We start from the raw sequence: 21,828 nt of genomic DNA, 5'->3' as shown, positions 1-21,828 counted from the left end.
TTTGGATGACATTGCTTGCTAGCCAGTTAGCAGCGAACATTAGATCGTTGTGTAAATTGTTAGCTGGATAGCTAGCTTGGCTAGTGGGCTGATAAAAGAAAACATGGCGTTGTATGTTCAAATTATTGAATAAAAAAACTTAATAATAAAGGAATTTGTTGAATATTTTAAAATAATTTTGTAAGCACAAACATTATACTCCCATTTGACAAAGTTATTCCATATGCTCACTGTTAAATGTTCTCTGAAGCGGGGACTTTTGTCAGCCATTCATTTCTTCTTCCTCCTCCTTCTATCTGGCGGTACACGCAAACAAACTTTCAATGTGAAATATATACGAAAAATATTCATAATACTAACTAAAATAAAGAAAACAACCTACTTTGCAAAAAAGTATAATCAGATTCTGCCATTTATGAATATCCTACCTGGCGAAAGATATATTGGAAGCGAACTTCAAAATCGCCCTTCAAAATGCATCTTATTCCCTTTAGTCCTGCTTGAAATGTGGCCACAAAAAGGCAGCATCCTTGTCGATTTGGGGCACGGCCTTTGTCTGAATTTCACACGAAACAGATTACCTACTCTATTCATAATGTTACTTTCATTTAGCATTACAATAGCATGAAACACAAATGTCCAAAATGTTTTGATGATTTATTCAGCAAATATGATAAAAACCAAGGTACGTAAAAGACTGATTAGAGATCCTTTCAAGGTGGCAAAGGTAAATGTTACAGAAAAGTATCAGAAGTGACAACGTGGTTACCATTCAATGTAGAGAAGAATGCAGCATAGAAGTATGACATACTCCTTGTCAGTCAATGTTAAAGTGGTATCTTGGAGGAGACTGGTTATGAAAATGCTGTGCACAGATTGCATTATTGCGATTTGTTTTAAATACAGTACATAGTGCATATATGTTAATTGTGTTGAGTACCCGTTTTTGCTGAATATGCCCTTGAAGAAAACATAACATTTTTATAACATAACATAACATTCAATACAGGAGCATTTGCGGCCATTCAGTGGTTTGAAATGCAGCCAGATAATTTAAAGACACTTGAGAGAAAGTATAGTTGGGTCTTCTGAACCCCTGCCCTTTGAAATTCCATTGCACAATATGACACAAACGAGTGGCACTGACACTACCACAATACAACAGAACACAGCTAATAATCATATGCACATCCACATAACCTAAATGAGACAATGGTTAACCTTACAAAAACAAAAAAAGTACAGTACAAAAGCAGCAACACAAAAACATTTAAATGACATAACCCAGAGCCAAACCTAGACGTTAACTTGACAAGCACAAAAAAACAACACAAAATACAAGAGATTCAGTCTCACTCAACGAATTAAAAAAGACATGACTCCGTCATCATACAACAATAGCAGATGATCTTCCCTATTGCATTTTATTCTATATGTTCTGGAGTGGCTTATCCTTAACCTTGATATGATCTGGCAGCACAACACACTGTACACAGGTTGATGTGTCAGAGCAGTCAATTCCTCTTACCTGCAGGCTGATTGCTAGGTTCAACTGTACTTAGTCTGCTCTATAGACTCGCAGGGTACATACAATGGACCAAATCCAAAAAAGAGTGACCTCATTAGTTTGCCTTCAGATGACTTATGTACAGTGAGATTCAAAAGTATTGGGACAGTGAAATGTTTTGTTTCTTTGGCTCTGTACTCCAGCACTTTAGATTTGAAATGGTACAATGACTAACAGGTTGAACTGCAGACTGTCAGCTTTAATTTGAGTGGAATTTCATCCATATCGGGTGAACCGTTTAGAAATTACAGGACTTTTATACATAACCCCCCCATTTTAGGGGACCAAAAATATTGGGACATTCACTTATATGTGTATTAAAGTAGTAAAAAGTTAAGTATTTTGTCCCATATTCATAGCACGCAATGACTACATTAAGCTTGTGACTACGAATTTGTTGGATGCATTTGATGTTTGTTTTAGTTGTGTTTCAGATTATTTTGTGCCCAATAGAAATGAATGGTAAATAATGTAGTGTGTCATGCTAACCTCTCAACATTACAATAACATGGGAGGTTAAATTGCGTCTGTAACTTACAAATAATTTGTAAATAACTGCAAATTGACTGCAAGAAGCCCAAACAGATATAATATTTCACTGAAACATAATAATTTCAAACCTTGCTTATATTTGTATACAATCACATATCTCTCTATTATTTGTGGGGAATACTTTGGAACAGATGTCTAAAAATGTTATCCCTTGGAGCTCATTTGCTGGGGTTTTACAGCCTTTTGTGTCTAACAATAAAAAAATGATTTGCTCAGAAAATTTTGGGCGCCAAATAAAATCACGGGCCGCCAGTCGGGGAACCCTGCTCTACTGGCATATCAAAGTTCCCGAGTGGGATTTCTGCTACTCTCTGTCGCTCAGTGGGTAGAGTATGGAGCTTGCAATGCCAGGAGAGTGAGTTAGATCCCCGGGACCACCCATACGTAAAATGTATGCACACATGAATAAGTCGCTTTGGATAAAAGCATCTGCTAAATGGCATATATATTAACGTCAGCTCCAGGTAACACAGAGACAAACAAAACTGGGTCAATATGTAGTTACAATGGTGGCTAAATCCCACTCGAAAAGGTATGTTTGTGTGTGGGCCAAGCATCTGTATGTGTAGCCCATCATCCCTCACCTGTACCGCACTCTCCCCTCCCCCTCTTTTCTCTCCATTACGCAGTCACTGGGATGTCCTAGTGGGTGTCAGTGTGTCGTACTTCCTGCCCACTCACCCTGCCAGAAAAGAGTCCAGCATTGGTAAACAACAGTGTTCGGGAAGCTACTCTGAAAATATAGTTTACCAAGCTACCAATTACTTCACACTGGAATAAGTTAAACTACACTAAAGCTACCCTTAAGAAAGTTTGAAAAAGTACTTCACTACATCCACACTACTAGGTGAACAAATCTGGAATGCCATAGACTACACTTTAGGGTGATATGCAACCAGAAGGTGTAATTTTGCCTATTTAACACAAAAATTATGTTTCAAGTGAGATTTAGGCAGGTCGGATGCTTTGTAAAAGAAATAAAATGATTGCATACAGCACATATATTTTATTTTTGCAAAATAAGTAGTGTGTAATTCCAGTAGTTATCTACATCCCTACATAGCAAAACAAGTAATTAACTACTGAAAACACTACCAAGATTTGAATTTATTTAAACTACCAGCAAGCTACTGCAAAATGTAGTTAAATCACTAGTTGAACTACATGTAGTTCACTACTCCAGGGCGGGCAGTGAATGAGCACTGATTGTTAACCCTCACCTAATCTTGCGCTGATTAGAGGGAGAAAAGAGAGAGACAGACAAATCCAGACTGACTACCATGATACACAGCAAACACACAGCACAGATAAAATACTCACACTAAACAGCTCATATTCTCTCATACAATACCAGGGTATTATTACAGTTTGTCAGGAATATTCAATGTAAAGAGTTATTTTTGTTGGTGAAGGTTTGCCATTTTCTCTTCTGCACGCTAACCATTCTTTTTTTGTACCACAGTCCAACATTCTTCAAGAATGTTAAATGTTCCAAAAAGTGAACTGAGAGAACAAAGCATGGCATTCGGCAATTTTCACCAGCAAGGTCTCTTTATGCTCCATGTTTATCATTAGCATCACTTGACGTTAGTGGAGTGAGTGAGATGCCTTGTACTGACTGTATTGCACACCTGTCCAGCAGGGGGCAGGAGTGGGAGCAATGTTTACAGTAGCAGTGGTACAGTACAGAAATGGTTTTGATTCCAAAACTTTTGTTGCCACATGGCTAAACTAAGACCTTTTGGAGTTTTGTTGTGACCCAGAAAGTTGTGTAGCTAATATATTTTTTTCTCTCCAGAACCCAGTCTTGAGCCACAACCTCCAATGAGTTCACCACAAAACAGACCCACCATTTAGGGAAACACATTACGAGGTCCCAACTCAGTCATCGGGTATGGGCGTATTACAGTTTCCATGGTAGATATACACCGGCCCCTCACAGCGGTAGTAGAGCTGGAACACGTCCCCGTATCCATGCTCCCTCCACCAGGTACACAGCTGGCGGTTCCAGCCACAGGCCAACTGGTGGAACAGCCCTGGGTGTTCCATGCCGATCATGCTGAAGAAGTCCTGGTCCCCCAGGTGGCCCCTGAAGTGGTACTGGTCAGCCAGCTGGGCCACGTTTCTGGGCTCCAGGAGTTGGTTGTAGAGGGCTGAGGTCCGCATGGCCCCTAGGTCCAGCAGCATCACGCCACTGTTGAAGCCCGGCAAGCCGTCGGGAGGAGGCTCCCCCACACGGGACTGAGGGTTCTCCTTACGGTACTGCCAGAAGGTGTGTCTGGAGGGGAAAGAGTTAAGGGGAAGTTCAGAGAAAGAACCAAGAGGTTGTTCCTTAAAGCAGGATGTTCACAACAATGCAGATAGAGAAGTAGATTAAAGATGTGATTACCTAGTTGTGGATTAGTTGGGATAAAAGAGACAGAGATCATTAGTGCCTAATGATGTCAAATTGACACCAAAAAGTATGACACAATCGCACCTGCACTTTAAGTCTAAAATATTCAAATTTATAGACCCCAGTCTTCTCAAAGATATCGTTTTGAGTAAGTAAATATTTTTTTAAAGACTGTTTTCTTATGCTACACACCACCATACTGCTATATGCTGAAAGCCTAGACAAAGAATCCTATCATGCATTTCTACATGACACATCCAAAGAGGGGGAAACACCGCCCTGCACCATCGGGCCTCTTCCAGAGTGGACAGCACCTCCTCACCCCACCACCCCCATGCTAACAGGACAACATCCCAATCAGAAGAAACCAACAGTTCAGTAAGACAGCTATGCAGAATTGACACGAAGAATAGAGCACCCTGCTGCAGCCGAGCTAAACAAGGGAAGGCATCTCTTCTTTGTTATTATCAGAAATATAATTATTAGAAATTAAACCTCTTACCATTATGAGTTCAGTTTTAGATAAGCCACCTGGGAAAGGGTTCAAGTTAGCTCATATAAATATATGTAGCCTCGGAAACAAATTTCATGAGATGAGTAATTTGTTAATCTTAGAAAATATTAATACATTCGCCATTTCTGAGACTTACTTAGACAACACATTTGATGATATGGCAGTAAGAATACAAGAATATACGGTAACGTCTATTGAAAAGACAGGAATGTCTACAGGGGAAGTGTTGCTATGTCCACTACCGGTCAAAAGTTTTTCTTTATTTGTACTATTTACTACACTGTGGAATAATATTGAAGACATCAAAACGATGAAATAACACATATGGAATCATATAGTAACCAAAAAAGTGTAAAACAAATCAAAATATATTTTATATTTGAGATTCTTCAAATAACCACACTTTGCCTTGATGACAGCTTTGCACACTCTTGGCATTCTTTCAACCAGCTTCATTAGGTAGTCACCTGGAATGCATTTCAATTAACAGGTGTGCCTTAATGCATTTGAGCCAATCAGTTGTGTTGTGACAAGGTGGAGGGGTATACAGAGGATAACCTCTGTATAGGTGTGTGTGTGTGTGTGTGTGTGTGTGTGTGTGTGTGTGTGTGTGTGTGTGTGTGTGTGTGTGTGTGTGTGTTCGGGCTGGTCCCATTCGATGGTGAGCAGAGCAGAGCAGATCAGATCTGCTTCAGGCCAGGCCAGGGTCTGCTGAATAAACAGCCATGCACAAAACAGGAAGAGAGCTGGTCCAGGAGCCAGATGGAGCACCAGGGGGCTCTGCCAACTCAGCACCCTGCTCTGCCAACACACTAAGCCCATAGATCTACATTGGACATGGCATCTTAAATTACCATGTGTGTGTGTATATGTTTGTTCATATATTATCTTGCTACACTGTTACAGTTCCTATCAGTGGTACCAGTTTGCAACAGAATAATATCTGATAACAGGTCATTATCACTGTTGATGAGAACTTGGTCTGGTCAGAACTAGTCGATTGCATAACAAACAGCTCATGTGCATAGTCCTGGCCTGGTTCAGCAGCTCCGTGGCCCTTAGTCTTTAGCCTAACCTTCTGGCTAACCCCAGGGATCTCCAATCTAAAGGGTATTTTCTAGGAGAGGAGCAGCCTGCCTCCAGTGTGCTCTGCTCTGCTCTCCAGCTCTAACAGAGGAATGTGAGGCCACCAGCCTAGTAGTCTGACCGTGTGTTTGCTCAGCTGTGGTTACACTCAGGGCTAGACGCCGACTCTCCAAAACTTCGACACCACAGCGCTCCCTAATGGTGACGGTACCTCTGTCTCACCTTGAGGGCAGATGAGGTATGGACTGAGTTAGGGTAGCTTAGGGTGGATAGGACAGAGGTATTTAACCCTCTACACACTGCAGGCTTATCCCCCTTTGCAGCATAAAATATTGAATAATGCATACCTGCCAAGCACACTTCTCTCTCATAAGCAGCAGCTTATGCAGGAAATCCACAGATTGGCTCGGGGCCTGCTATGTCAGGAAATACCTGGGTAAATGTTGTGAATGCAGGAATTTCGAAATGAGGCCAAATGTCATGGAAATGGTGGCTGATGGGCATGAAGGCACCTTGAGGGGAGCGGTGGAAATGTACGCTGGAGAGGCGGGCCAGGCTGACATACTGTACTCTACTGTGTGATGCGTAGAGTACTGCACTTAAGACACACAGTAGCACAGCTCTGATGTGTTTGCATGGACTGATATAACTAGGCAGGTACAGGTATATAATTTGGGTGTGAAGCTTTAAAGGTCAGCTGCCCTTAGGTTGTTTAAATCCAGTGAAGTTGTTTCTATGTGGCATTGATATGAGTCATTATTCTAGTGTCAAAATTGACTACAAAGTGTAAATAGGATAATTTTGGTCATAAAGTCCTGTCTCATCCAAAACTGAGTTTTGTAAGTGAGTTCGTCATGACTTACTGGAGGCTTGGGTATGGATTACGATCATGCACATGTACTCAGTGACCACTAAGAGAAGCAGCTGTGCTGATTACACAACATTTTTACATTTTAATCATTTAGCAGACACTCTTATCCAGAGTGACTTACAGGAGCAATTATAGTTAAATACCTTGCTCAAGGGGACAACAACATATTTTTCACCTAGTGAGCTTGGAGATTTGAACCAGAGACCTTTCGGTTACTGGCCCAACGCTCTTAACAGCTAGGCTACAATCATAGCAGCCAGAACCTCCAGACAGTGCAACAGACCTGCCCATTACGAAGCGCCTCAAACTTGTTTACATAAGACAACACGTTGCCAATGTTATGCTAAAATAACTGTTGGCCCTAAGCCCTTTATGGAGTGGCCACTTGCTGAAGTGTTTGTCAATCCCTCAAATGTGCCACTTTTTGGGGGCAAAATGAGAATTGAGACGATCAGAGCACACTTGAATAACAACTGCAACTTGTCAATATTCCAAAAACCCATTTGCAAGAATCTTGTGTCCCCGCGTCCTGTTTTGCAACATGATTCCTAAAGAAACACTGCCCGACAGACCAACACACACTCTGGTAGTTGTACAAAACAAAATGGCATGAAGCACACACGTCGCCACTCGGCAGTGACTTGATAAGTTGATTGTGGCCTGGCTGCTCAATGTGCTTGCTAGCTACTACTTGCTAGCTTCATTGAAAAAGGAAAAGAAAAGGGGACAGAGTTGGAACTTAGATAGCTACTTTGAAAGCTTGCAGATGATGAAGTTGTAGACATGTTATTGTTCTTAGAAAACAGTCCGGGGCACGCAGCCAGACTTTCCCGACTCGATAGACCGTATGCAGTGCACTGACTAGTTTTACTAGCACCTTTTTTAACTTGAGAAATACTGCAACAAACACCTTAGCAAGATGCAAAATTGCACGACTAAGACCTGCTCGGGCAAAAACATCTGAATGAATTACAGATTTCTTGATTCATCTTAATTCAGACTATTTTTAAAGGAAGTGACCATTTTGAGGAAGTGGCTATGTTATTGCTACGGTGACTCAGGAGGGACAAACAACAGTACCTGCCAGGGTACGATACGCGAACATAACACACCCATATCAAACCACACCCCCAAGACAACTCTTGTTTGGCTTTCGTGACGGCCACTAGCATTTCTTAATGAGCAATCTTCAAAACGACACCAAATCCGGAAGTGCAGTCACCCTTTAAAGACTGTGCACTTAATTGTATGTCTCCTCTGTTGTCTGTCACGTTCTTGGACTTGGGCCTTGGCTTTGTGATGGGAGAAGGTTGCATGTTATCATTGGTATGGTTGCATGGATGTCCACCCCCCCATAGAGGAACACACAGACACTCTGGCCAATTGGCAGAAGCAATGAGGAGCCCGCCAAGATTGCTCTACAACTATTCAGAGGATGGTTTGCAAAAGCGCTGTGAAAACACAGGCAATGTAATAAACACACGTTTCCCTCACCATCTTCCTCCCTCCATCTCAAAGAAGGCTTTGTGGTCTGAAGTTCAGAGGAGCTTGTTCTCAAGGACATTTCAGTTTAAAGTCAGTATCTGAAGTCAGGAAACAATAGAGCGATTGCCTCCTACCACAAACCAATTCTGGCACTAAAACTGCACCTAACAAGCTGTATAGGGCCATAAGCAAACAAGAAAATTCAAATCAGATGTAGCGTTTTTCGTGGCCGGTGCTTATAATGCAGGGAAACTGAAATCCATTTTACATCATTTTTACCAGAATGTCACCTTTAGATCAGCTTTACTCCACACATAGAATCACATACAAGGCCCTCCCTCGCTCTCCCATTGGCTAATCAGATCATAAATCTATTCTCTTGCTTCCTGCTTACAAGCAAAAACTCAAACAGGAAGTATCAGTGACGTGCTCAATACAGAATTAGTCCAATGAAGCAGATGCTAAGCGACAGGACTGTTTAGCTAGCACATAATGTAATATGTTCCGGGATTCATCTGACAATAGCGAAGAGTTTACCACATCAGTCACCGGCTTCATTAATAAGTGCATCGATGATGTTGTCCCCACAGTGACCGTATGTACAGTGCCTTCAGAAAGTATTCATTCATACACCCATGTCTTATTCCACATTTGTGACAGACCGGCTTGATTCTGTCTTATGTAGCAACATTTGAAATTGTGTTTATTTAAATTTTTTACATTGGATAAAAGTAGTTCTAGAAAATGGTATATCATATACTACAGTTGAGGAACAATGGGAAAGTAATTCCGCTTTGAAAGTTGATAAACTTTTAACCTCACTTTTAAAAAAATGGCCCTTGAATGTTTTGATACCTAGAGTACTGAAGAGCTCTTCTTTGTCTACACCCATTCAGCATCGATCACACCCTCAATTGAAAATAAGAATTTGTTCTTAACTGACTTGCCTAGTTAAATAAAGGTAAAAAATAAAAAAAATAAAAAAATGCATTAAGAAGGAAAGAAATTCCACAAATGAACTTTTAACAAGGCACACCTGTTAATTGAAATGCATTCCAGGTGACTACCTTATGAAGCTGGTTGAGAGAATGCCAAGAGTGTGCAAAGCTGTCATCAAGGCAAAGGGTGGCTACTTTGAAGAATCTCAAATATAAAATATATTTAGATAGATACTTTTTTGGTTTCTACATGATTCCATATTTCATCGTTACTATTATTCAACAATGTAGAAAATAGTCAAAATAAAGAAAACCCTTGAATTACTAGGTGTGTCCAAATATTTGACTGGTACTGTATGCCTCATCACAATTCTATCTCAGAGATCTACAGACAGTTCCATGGGCTTGGTATAGTATAGCTTGGACTTGATATGGTATAGCTTCTGCTCATACATGCACTTTCAAATGTGGGACCTTATATAGACACGTGTGTTTCTTTTTAAATCATGTCCTAACATTTGAATTGGCCATAGGTGGACTACAATTCAGTTTGAGGGGTCAATACAGACCCTGGTTTGATTCCAAGCTGTATCACAACCGGCCATGATTAGGAGTCCCATAGGGCAGCTCACAATTGGTCCAGCTTTGTCCGGCTGAGGGTTTGGCCGGGGTAGGCAGCCATTGTAAATAAGAATTTGTTCTTAACTGACTTGCCTAGTTAAATAGTAAAATACAAATGTACACTGACTATACACACACACACACTGGACTCTACCCACACTCACACTTACTTACGCTGACACCCCAACACACACATACACACATTACATACACCCACACACACAACATGCGCACACATGCATGCTGACGCCATACACACATTCACAAGCATTTCACTGTTAGTCTACACCGGTTGTTTATGAAGCATGTGACAAATAACATTTGATTTGATTTGAGCAGAGAAGCTTTGCCTGACTTTCCTTGACTGCAAGTGGAGAGAGGCTCAGGCAGTGTCAAAGAAAACCTTTAAACACTGCTTTTATCCACATGCCTCCAACTCCCAAAAACTCCCTTATCTACTTGGTGAACCGATCTCAGAGAGGGAAGGGAGTTTGGGGCCTTTGGCGCAGGAGAGAGCTCATCTCAAAGGCCTCCAGGTGTTAATTCCTGCTATTTGATGCCCCAGATGCAGATTTGCTTTGATCCTTGTAACCTCCAATCAGGAGTTTAGCTTGAAAGGCCACAAGAAAGAGAAAACTAAAAGTCTAACCAATTGTTTCGTCTCCACTACCTGGCATGGTAAACTGACAGTTTGAGTTACAGTACTGCATCTCCATTCCTCGGGGTGTCTTCAAAGTGTAACAAGTTAATTTGTGAGCTCTACCAAAATTGAAATCACAGTAATACATTTACATAAACCTTTTAAATCAACGGTAGCGTTACAGCTTTGATACTTAAGAGAAAGCCAGTAATGAAGTTGCAGGAAAGGGGTAGCCACCACTGTTGCCTGGTGACAGTTAATAGACAATGACCTTGTCAACAATGTTTGCTGCACAAAGTGGGCTTCACTATGAAATAACAAGGCGCTAATAGTGGAACACGAAACGTGAAACATCAGACCAACAGCCCCATCATATGAACAAAACAATCTATCTCAGATTAGACCTTTCTACTGCCATCAAATGTCAATCTCCCAATGGAGTTTGTCCCTTTGTTAAATGATTCTCAGAGTCATTTATCTTTGGGCATTGTGTCAACAAAACAAGAGAGAGAAAGGTGTTTTTTTCTGACCTTGTTTATGAGAAGAACATCTTGTTTATGAGAATGCACTTGTTGTGCTTCAATCCAGATCTTGGGAGACCCTGAGGGGGACTTAACACTATGTCTTCTAGCCAAACAGGATGATGTGAATCACAAACACCAACGCACACTCCAATGCGTGCATCCGCCCTATTCTGAATGCTAATTCATTGGCCGTGCCCCCCGATACACAAATATGAGCTTCAATGGGAGGATAGTGAGGCGAGCAGGAGGAATAGAGGCCTTGCCTCCTATTGCAAGTGTTTCCTCTCCCTGCAGCTCAGCAAAGTCTAGTGGGACTGACAGCTTTCCTTTGACACTGTAGATTGTTTTATTGCCCCTTTATAAATAGCAGCTATATGCTCCAAACGTACTTGTTGACATAGCTCTATTGTACTGTCCTCCTTCCCCGTCCCCCAGACTGTAGGAAAGGGGTTTTTAAAGGCCATCTATCTCCTTTAAGTCAAGTCAGGCGGCGTGCCACATATTCCGTCCCTCTGCGACCGGCTAGGACAACATTGACACAGCCTTTCACTCCTCCATATGGCTGTTTTGACACCAGGACTTTTGTTGAATAGCAAGCCATCATACAGACAGAGGACAAACAGCACTAAGACTACAGTGGAGGAGAACCCTGGCCTATACTTACTGCTGAGTTAGGGCCAGGGAGAGCTAGAGCCAGGTTGAGGAGTGAGCTACAATGGGGGAGGTATGTAGTTAGGGTGGGATAAAATTCCATATTGGTGGCATACTTGAATGTCCACAGGGTACGTGCATAAACACACTCACACAGCAGCAAGCATGCACACGCACACACTTCTGTCCACTAAAGTAAATCCAACCCTCTGAGGATATGGCTGGGAAATTGCAGTGTGAAAAATTGCTAATTTCTAAGTTTTCATCATGTCTAAGGTTGTTAATATCACAGTGACATAGCCAAAAGTAAACATGTTCCTTTCTAGGAATTGAACAAATCTGCTCAGGCACATCCAATTACATGAATCGAGCGAAATGTGCAGGAAACAGTGTCACAAAAATGTTTTAGATAACAGAGCCCAGAAGGAACTGTTTAAAAGTGGACGGCGTGGTTAATGTGCCAGGACACGTGTTAACAATTACTAATGTACCAGAATATTTCACCTCTCACTTCTCCTGCATGTCAAATATCTCTCTGCTGTTTTCAGCCCGAAGTCTAAAAGCAACAGAGAAACCAGGATTCAGTTTCGCAACATTAGATAAACATGAACTCGATGTATGTAGATCATGGGGTATAAGCAACGGATATGCAACCCAATCACATGAGGCCAAAGGGGTTGTGGCTAGATGGAATACAGCAGTGTTCCTCAACTGGATGTCGAATTTGGCCGGCAGATGATTTTGTTTGGCACCTGAAGAACTTTCAGACCATGAGAAACAAGATTCTCTGGTCTGATGAAACCAAGATTGAACTCTTTGGCCCGAATGCCAAGCGTCACATCTGGAAGAAACTTGGCACCATCCTTACGAAGCATGGTGGTGGCAGCATCGGTCTGTGGGGATGTTTTTCAGCAGCAGGGACTGGGAGACTAGTCAGCATAGAGGGAAAGATGAACGGAGCAATGTAAAGAGATCCTTGATGAAAACCTGCTCCAGAGCGCTCAGGACCTTAGACTGGGGCGAATGTTCACCTTCCTAACAGGACAACGACCTAAGCACACAGCCAAGACAACGCAGGAGTGGCTTCGGGACAAGTTTCTGAATGTCCTTGGGTGGCCCAGCCAGAGCCCAGATTTGAACCTGTTTGAACATCACCGGAGAGATCTGAACATAGCTGTGCAGCGAACGCTCCCCATCCAACCTGACAGAGCTGGAGGGGATCTTCAGAGAATAATGGGAGAAACTCACCAAATACAGGTGTGCCAAACTTTTATGGTCATACCCAAGAAGACTCGAGGCTGTAATATTTCAGCCCCCACCCCCCCCCCAAAAAAAACCAACAGAAATACAAATAAAGTATTGACTTATTGACTTATTCCACATGTTGTTGTGTTACAGCCTGAATTGACAATCTACACAAAATACCCCATAATGACAAAGTAAAAACATGTTTTTAGACTTTTTGCAAATATATTGAAAGTCAAATACATAAATATCTCAAGAAAAATTATGTGAACCCTTTGGAATTACCTGGATTTCTGCATAAATTGGTCATTAATTGGTGTTAATGGTGCCAGTGGAGATGGCCACCGTTTTACGGTCTCCTAACCGATTGTGCTATTATGTGGGTTTTTTTGTGATATTTGTAAATTTTGTACATAATGCAACCGTATCTTATGGAAGAAAAGAGATTCTGGATATCAGGACAGCGATCACTCACCTCGGATTAGACGAAGATTTCTTCAACAACAACAACAAGCAGGACTCAAACGATATTCTCCCAACACCCCACAGGGCAGACATCCCAATTATTCGCAAAAGGAACCGACACAGAGGACGAAGAGGCGGATGCCTCGTCCGGACCCGCAGAAGACAACTAGGAAAGCTGCCGTTACCGTCAATATTACTCGCCAACGTGCTGTCATTGGACAATAAACTAGACTAGGTAAGATCACGAATATCCTACAAAAACTGTAATATCCTATGCTTCACGGAATTGTGGCTGAATGACGACATGGATATTCAGCTAGCGGGATACACGCTGCACAGGCAGGATAGAACAGCACACTCCGGTAAGATGGGGGGAGGAGGGGGGTCTGTGCATATTTGTAAACAACAGCTGGTGCACGAAATCTAAGGAAGTCTCTAGATTTTGCTCGCCTGAAGTAGAGTATATTGTGATAAACTGCAGGCCACACTACTCGCCTAGAGAGTTCTCAGCTATACTTTTTGTGGCTGTTTATTTACCACCACAGACAGAGTCTGGCACTAAGACCGCACTCAGTCAGCTGTATAAGGAAATAAGCAAACAGGAAACCACTCACCCAGAGGCGGCGCTCCTAGTGGCTGGAGACTTTAATGAAGGGAAACTTAATTCAGTTCTACCAAATCTCTATCAACATGTTAAATGTGCAACCAGAGAGAAAAAAATCTAGATCACCTGTACTCCACACACAGAGACGCGTACAAAGCTCTCCCTTGCCCTCCATTTGGTAAATCCGACCACAACTCTATACTCCTGATTCCGTCTTACAAGCAAAAATTAAAGCAGGAAGCACAAGTGACTTGGTCTATAAAAAATGGTCAGATGAAGCAGATGCTAAACTATAGAACTGCTTTGCTATCACAGACTGGAACATGTTCTGTGATTCTTCCGATGACATTAAGGAGTCCACCACATCAGTCACTGGCTTTATCAATAAGTGCATCAAGGACGTCGTCCCCACAGTGACTGTACGTACATACCCCAACCAGAAGCCATGTATTACAGGCAACATTCGCACTGAGCTAAAAGGTAGAGCTGCCGCTTTCAAGGTGCGGGACTCAAACCCGGAAGCTTACAAGAAATCCCGCTATGCCCTGCGACGAACCATCAAACAGGTAAAGCGACAATACAGGGCTAAGATTGAATCATACTACACCGGCTCCGACGCTCGTCGGATGTGGCAGGGCTTGCAAACTATTACAGACTACAAAGGGAAGCACAGCCACGAGCTGCCCAGTGACACGAGCCTACCAGACGAGCTAAATAACTTCTATGCTCGCTTCAAGGCAAGCAACACTGAGGCATGCATGAGCGCATCAGCTGTTCCCGGACGACAGTATGATCACGCTCTCTGTAGCCGACGTGAGTACACAAGGCTGCGGGCCAGACGGATTACCAGGACATGTGCTCCGGACATGTGCTGACCAACTGGCAGGTGTCTTCACTGACATTTTCAACATGTCCATGATTGAGTCTGTAATACCAACATGCTTCAAGCAGACCACCATAGTCTATGTGCCCAAGAACACAAAGGCAACCTGCCTAAATGACTACAGACCCGTAGCACTCACGTTCGTAGCCATGAAGTGCTTTGAAAGGGTGGTAATGGCTCACATCAACACCATTATCCCAGAAACCCTAGACCCACTCCAATTTTCATACCGCCCAAACAGATCCAAAGATGATGCAATCTCTATTGCATTCCACATTGCCCTTTCCCACCTGGACAAAAGGAACACCTATGTGTGAATGCTGTTCATTGACTACAGCTCAGCGTTCAACACCATAGTACCCTCAAACCACATCACCAAGCTAAGGATCCTGAGACTAAATACCTCCCTCTGCAACTGGATCCTGGACTTCCTGACAGGCCGCCCCCGGGTGGTAAGAGTAGGCAACAATACGTCTGCCATGCTGATCCTTAACACTGGGGGCCCTCAGGGGTGTGTACTTAGTACCCTCCTGTATTCCCTGTTCACCCACGACTGCGTAGCCAAACACGACTCCAACGCCATTAAGTTTGCTGATGACACAACAGTGGTAGGCCTGATCACCGACAACGATGAGACGGTCTACAGGGAGAAGGTCAGAAAACTGGCAGTGTGGTGCCAGGACAACAACCTCTCCCTCAATGTGAGCAAGACAAAGGAGCTGATCGTGAAAAGGCGGGGCCGAACATTAACATCAACGGGGCTGTAGTGGAGTGGGTCAAAAGTTTCAAGTTCCTTGGTGTCCACATCACCAACGAACTATCACCATCCAAACATACCAAGACAGTTGTGAAGAGGGCATCATAACACCTTTTCCCCCTCAAGAAACTGAAAAAATATGTCATGGGTCTTCCTGCCAGCCAGGACCTATATAATAGGCGGTGTCAGAGGAAAGCCCATAAAATTGTCAGACTCCAGTCACCCAAGTTATAGACTAGTTAAGTTCTCTGCTACCGCACGGAAAGTGGTACCGGAGCGCCAAGTCTAGGATCAAAAGGCTCCTCTACCCCCAAGCCATAAGACTGCTGAACAATTCATAACCACCCGCCACCCCACACTTTTGTACACTGCTGCTACTCGCTGTTTGTTTGTTACCTATGTATAGTTCTTAACCCCCATCTACATGTACAGATTACCTCAACTAGCTTGTACCCCCGCACACTGACTAGGTACCGGTGCCCCCTGTATATAGCCTCGTTATTGTTATTCTTATTGTGTTACTTTTTATTATTACTTTTTATTTTAGTCTAAATTTTCATCTTGAACTGCACTGTAGGTTAAGGGCTTGTAAGTAAGCATTTCACGGTAAATTATTCACTTGTTGTATTCTGCGCTTGTAACAAATAAAGTTTGATTTGATTGCTGCCAAAGGAGGGTCAACCAGTTATTAAATCCAAAGGTTCACATACTTTTCCCACCCTCCACTGTGGATGTTTACACGGTGTGTTCAATAAAGACAGGAAAACCTATAATTGTTTGTGTGTTATTAGTTTAAGCAGACTGTGTTTGTCTGTTGTTGTGACCTAGATGAAGATCAGATCAAATTTTATGACCAATTTATGCAGAAATCCAGGTATTTCCTAAGGGTTCACATACTTTTTCTTGCCACTGTACATACAGTGCCTTGCGGAAGTATTCGGCCCCCTTGAACTTTGCGACCTTTTGCCACATTTCAGGCTTCAAACATAAAGATATAAAACTGTATTTTTTGTGAAGAATCAACAACAAGTGGGACACAATCATGAAGTGGAACGACATTTATTGGATTTTCAAACTTTTTTAACAAATCAAAAACTGAAAAATTGGGCGTGCAAAATTATTCAGCCCCCTTAAGTTAATACTTTGTAGCGCCACCTTTTGCTGCGATTACAGCTGTAAGTCACTTGGGGTATGTCTCTATCAGTTTTGCACATCGAGAGACTGACATTTTTTCCCATTCCTCCTTGCAAAACAGCTCGAGCTCAGTGAGGTTGGATGGAGAGCATTTGTGAACAGCAGTTTTCAGTTCTTTCCACAGATTCAGGTCTGGACTTTGACTTGGCCATTCTAACACCTGGATATGTTTATTTTTGAACCATTCCATTGTAGATTTTGCTTTATGTTTTGGATCATTGTCTTGTTGGAAGACAAATCTCCGTCCCAGTCTCAGGTCTTTTGCAGACTCCATCAGGTTTTCTTCCAGAATGGTCCTGTATTTGGCTCCATCCATCTTCCCATCAATTTTAACCATCTTCCCTGTCCCTGCTGAAGAAAAGCAGGCCCAAACCATGATGCTGCCACCACCATGTTTGACAGTGGGTATGGTGTGTTCAGGATGATGAGCTGTGTTGCTTTATGCCAAACATAACGTTTTGCATTGTTGCCAAAAAGTTCAATTTTGGTTTCATCTGACCAGAGCACCTTCTTCCACATGTTTGGTGTGTCTCCCAGGTGGCTTGTGGCAAACCTTAAACAACACTTTTTATGGATATCTTTAAGAAATGGCTTTCTTCTTGCCACTCTTCCATAAAGGCCAGATTTGTGCAATATACGACTGATTGTTGTCCTATGGACAGAGTCTCCCACCTCAGCTGTAGATCTCTGCAGTTCATCCAGAGTGATCATGGGCCTCTTGGCTGCATCTCTGATCAGTCTTCTCCTTGTATGAGCTGAAAGTTTAGAGGGACGGCCAGGTCTTGGTAGATTTGCAGTGGTCTGATACTCCTTCCATTTCAATATTATCGCTTGCACAGTGCTCCTTGGCATGTTTAAAGCTTGGGAAATCTTTTTGTATCCAAATCCGGCTTTAAACTTCTTCACAACAGTATCTCGGACCTGTCTGGTGTGTTCCTTGTTCTTCATGATGCTCTCTGCGCTTTTAACGGACCTCTGAGACTATCACAGTGCAGGTGCATTTATACGGAGACTTGATTACACACAGGTGGATTGTATTTATCATCATTAGACATTTAGGTCAACATTGGATCATTCAGAGATCCTCACTGAACTTCTGGAGAGAGTTTGCTGCACTGAAAGTAAAGGGGCTGAATAATTTTGCACGCCCAATTTTTCAGTTTTTGATTTGTTAAAAAACTTTGAAATATCCAATAAATGTCGTTCCACTTCATGATTGTGTCCCACTTGTTGTTGATTCTTCACAAAAAAATACAGTTTTATATCTTTATGTTTGAAGCCTGAAATGTGGCAAAAGGTCGCAAAGTTCAAGGGGGCCGAATACTTTCGCAAGGCACTGTAAGTATTCACATCCCTGGGTCTATACATGTTACAGTCTCCTGTGGCAGCGATTACAGCTGTTAGGAGCCTCCACTGCCAGAAAGACTCAACCAACCTCAGTGATTTTCAGAAAAATGAAAATAGTGAAACATAAATAAAGTTATAATTTTTAGATAAAACTATACTAAATATATTCAGGTCACCAAATAATTTATTAAAACACACTGTTTCTCAATGAAGGTCTATGAAGGTCTTTCGGCTGGGAAAGGTTTTTTCGCCTGGTCACAGACAGCTGATGTGTTGTGCACAAGCAAAGGGAAAAGTTGAGCGGGGAAGCGCGCGTAAATTATATAACGATCTGGCTGCTATGAAAGGGAACAGTGTTTGTGTGTTATCAGGGGTGTATTCATTCTGCTGCTTCTTTTTTAATTTAATTTTTTTAAATTTAAATTTTATTTTACCCCCATTTTCTCTCCAATTTTGTGGTATCCAATTGGTAGTAGCTACTATTGTTGAAAAGCTCTTCTTAACTTCTTTGCGCACCCATCCCGTTAGCGGGATCATTTTCGTCAACATCCGCTGAATTGCAGAGCGCCAAATTCAAATTAAATTACTAAAAATATTACATTTTCATGAAATCACAAGTGCAATATAGCAAAACACAGCTTAGCTTGTTGTTAATCCAACTGGCGTGTCAGATTTCAAAAAAGCTTTACAGCAAAAGCTATCCAACCGTTTAGACGTTAGGACATCTCTCTCAGCAGATAAAACATTACAAACAGCTAGCAGCAAAGTAGATTGGTCACGACAGTCAGAAAAGCAATAAAATGAATCACTTACCTTTGATGATCTTCGGATGTTTGCACTCACAAGACTCCCAGTTACACAATAAATGTTCCTTATGCTCGATAACGATTATTTTTATCTCCAAAAACCTCCATTTGGTTGGCACGTTTTGTTCAGAAATCAGGTCATGACGGGCAGACGAAAATTAGTATCCAAATAGTATCCGTAAAGTTCGTAGAAACGTGTCAACGTTTTTTTATAATCAATCCTTAGGTTGTTTTTACAATAAATAATCGATAATATTTCAACCAGACTGTAGCTTTTTCAATAGGAGAGAGAGAAAATGTCTGCTCTAAGCAGTAGCGCATGCAAAACTGCCATCCACTGACGCGATGTGATCGTTCTCGCTCATTTTTCAGAATAAAAGCAACAAACTGTCTAAATACTGTTCACAGCATGTGGAAGCCATAGAGAAAGGAATCTGGTTGATATCCCTTTAAATGGAGGGAAGGCATGCAAAGGAACAGGGAGATTTGTTTCTCTTAGGCACTTCCTTGTTGGATTTTCCTCAGTTTTTCACCTGCAATATCAGTTCTGTTATACTCACAGACAATATTTTGACAGTTTTGGAAACTTGAGTGTTTTCTATCCTAATCTGACAATTATATGCATGTTCCAGATTCTGGGCCTGAGGAATAGGCAGTTTAATTTGGGTACGTTTTTCATCCAAACATCAAAATACTGTCCCCTACACTCAACAGGTTAAACAGAAACCAACGGAACGAAACTGGGATAAACATACCAGAATTTTTCCAATAGAAACTCTCGTTTGCAACTGTTGGACTAATGATTACACCCTATATCAGCTAGATGCAGGCAAGATTATGCAGGCAAGATCGTGCAAGGTGACGGTCAGTCACCTTGATTACTCAAATTTCTCTCGACCTGTGCACCTACGTTGTAAACATTAGGTTGTACCAACCTCATGATGGGTATAGGGAAAATTAGAGTATTATGTAGTAACCTGAACCTATCAATGTTACATTGAGCTGGGTAAATGGAATATGAATGACAGTCATCCAATATGCTGTAATAGAAATATGGCCATCATTTATCTTTATCATCCTCCCTCATCATGAACGGCACCGACCGTCACTACTTTCTGGGTAAGTCTCTAAGAGCTTTGCACACCTGGATTGTACAATAGTTGCACATTATTCTTGTTAAAATTCTTCAAGCTCTGTCAAATTGGTTGTTGACCAATGCTAGATAGCCATTTTCAATGCTTGCCATAGATTTTCCAGCCGATTTAAGTCAAAACTGTAACTAGGACACGCAGGAACATTGAAAATCATCTTGGTAAGCAACTCCAGTGTACAACCATTAGGAACAATCCAGGAGAAAAGTTTGATCCCTTATTGGTATCACCTGTTAAATCCACTTAAAATCAGTGTAGATGAAGGGGAGGAGACAGGTTAAAACTTCTTGAAACTCCCCATCCCGGATCCGGGTTTGTGACTAAAGCCTCAGGCTCATTAGCATAACGCAACGTTAACGATTTCTGAAAATCGCAAATAAAATGAAAATAATGCGTCTGCTCTCAAGCTTAGCCTTTTCTTAACAACACTGTCATCTCAGATTTTCAAAATATGCTTTTGAACCATAGAAATTGACTAATTTGTGTAAGAGTATGCAAAGCTAGCATAGCATTTTGAGTAGCATTTAGCACGCAACATTTTCACAAAAACCAGATAACCAAATAAATAAAATCATTTACCTTTGAAGAGCTTCTGATGTTTTCAATGAGGAGACTCTCAGTTACATACCAAATGCGCAGTTTTTCCTGAAAGCGTCTGTGTGTAGGAGAAATCGTTCCGTTTTCTACATTGCGTCTGGCTACCGAAACGAACCGAAAATTCAGTCACCTACAACGTAAAACTTTTCCGGATTAACTACATAATATCGACCGAAACATGGCAAACGTTGTTTGGAATCAATCCTCAAGGTGTTTTTTCACATATCTCTTCATTGATATGCAGTTCGTGGAAGCTTGCTTTCCTCTCTGTATCGCATGGAAAAATACTGGCAGGTGACTTTTGCGCACCAATTTGGCGCAGGACACCGGGCGGACACCTGGTAAATGTGGTCTCTTATGGTCAATCTTCCAATGATCTGCCTACAAATACGTCACAATGCTGCAGACACCTTGGGGAAACGACAGAAAGGGTTGACTCATTCCTCTCGCATTCACAGCCATATAAGGAGACAATGGAAAACAGAGCCTCAAAAATCCTTGTCATTTCCTGGATGCCATCTCATCTTGGTTTTGCCTGAAGCTCACGTTCTAGGGCACGCACAGAGAATATCTTGGTATTTCTGGACACGTCAGAGTGTTTTCTTTCGAAAGCTATCAATTATATGCATAGTCGAGCATCTTTTTGTGACAAAATATCTTGTTTAAAACGGGAACGTTTTTCATCCAAAAATGAAATAGCGCCCCCATAGATGTAAGAGGTTAAAAGAAGGATTTTTAAGCCTTGAAACAATTGAGGCATTGATTGTGTATGTGTGTCATTCAGAGGTTGAATGGGCAAGACAAAATATTTAAGTGCCTTTGAACGGGGTATGGTAGTATGTGCCAGGCACACTGGTTTCTGTTAAGAACTGTATTGCTGCTGAGTTTTTCACGCTCAACAGTTTCTCATGTGTATCAACAATTGGTGCCAGGAG

At 41.9% G+C, this 21,828-nt stretch overlaps 1 protein-coding gene across 2 annotated transcripts in view; it reads right to left on the bottom strand.

Annotated features, from left to right (window-relative positions):
* Positions 1–638: 638 nt before the first annotated feature.
* Positions 639–21,828, bottom strand: part of xxylt1 (xyloside xylosyltransferase 1) — a 75,426-nt gene continuing 54,236 nt past the window's right edge. For both annotated transcript variants that reach the window (XM_064952322.1, XM_064952323.1), the window contains one exon: positions 639–4,397. In XM_064952322.1, the coding sequence (XP_064808394.1) occupies positions 4,001–4,397 (397 nt within the window). In that variant the 3' untranslated portion in view covers positions 639–4,000. The remainder of the gene's footprint in view (positions 4,398–21,828) is intronic.

This window comes from Oncorhynchus masou, chromosome 31 (assembly GCF_036934945.1).
Source record: "Oncorhynchus masou masou isolate Uvic2021 chromosome 31, UVic_Omas_1.1, whole genome shotgun sequence".
In the NCBI taxonomy this organism is placed as follows: domain Eukaryota; kingdom Metazoa; phylum Chordata; class Actinopteri; order Salmoniformes; family Salmonidae; genus Oncorhynchus; species Oncorhynchus masou.
This window is presented reverse-complemented; position numbering and strand designations above follow the sequence as displayed.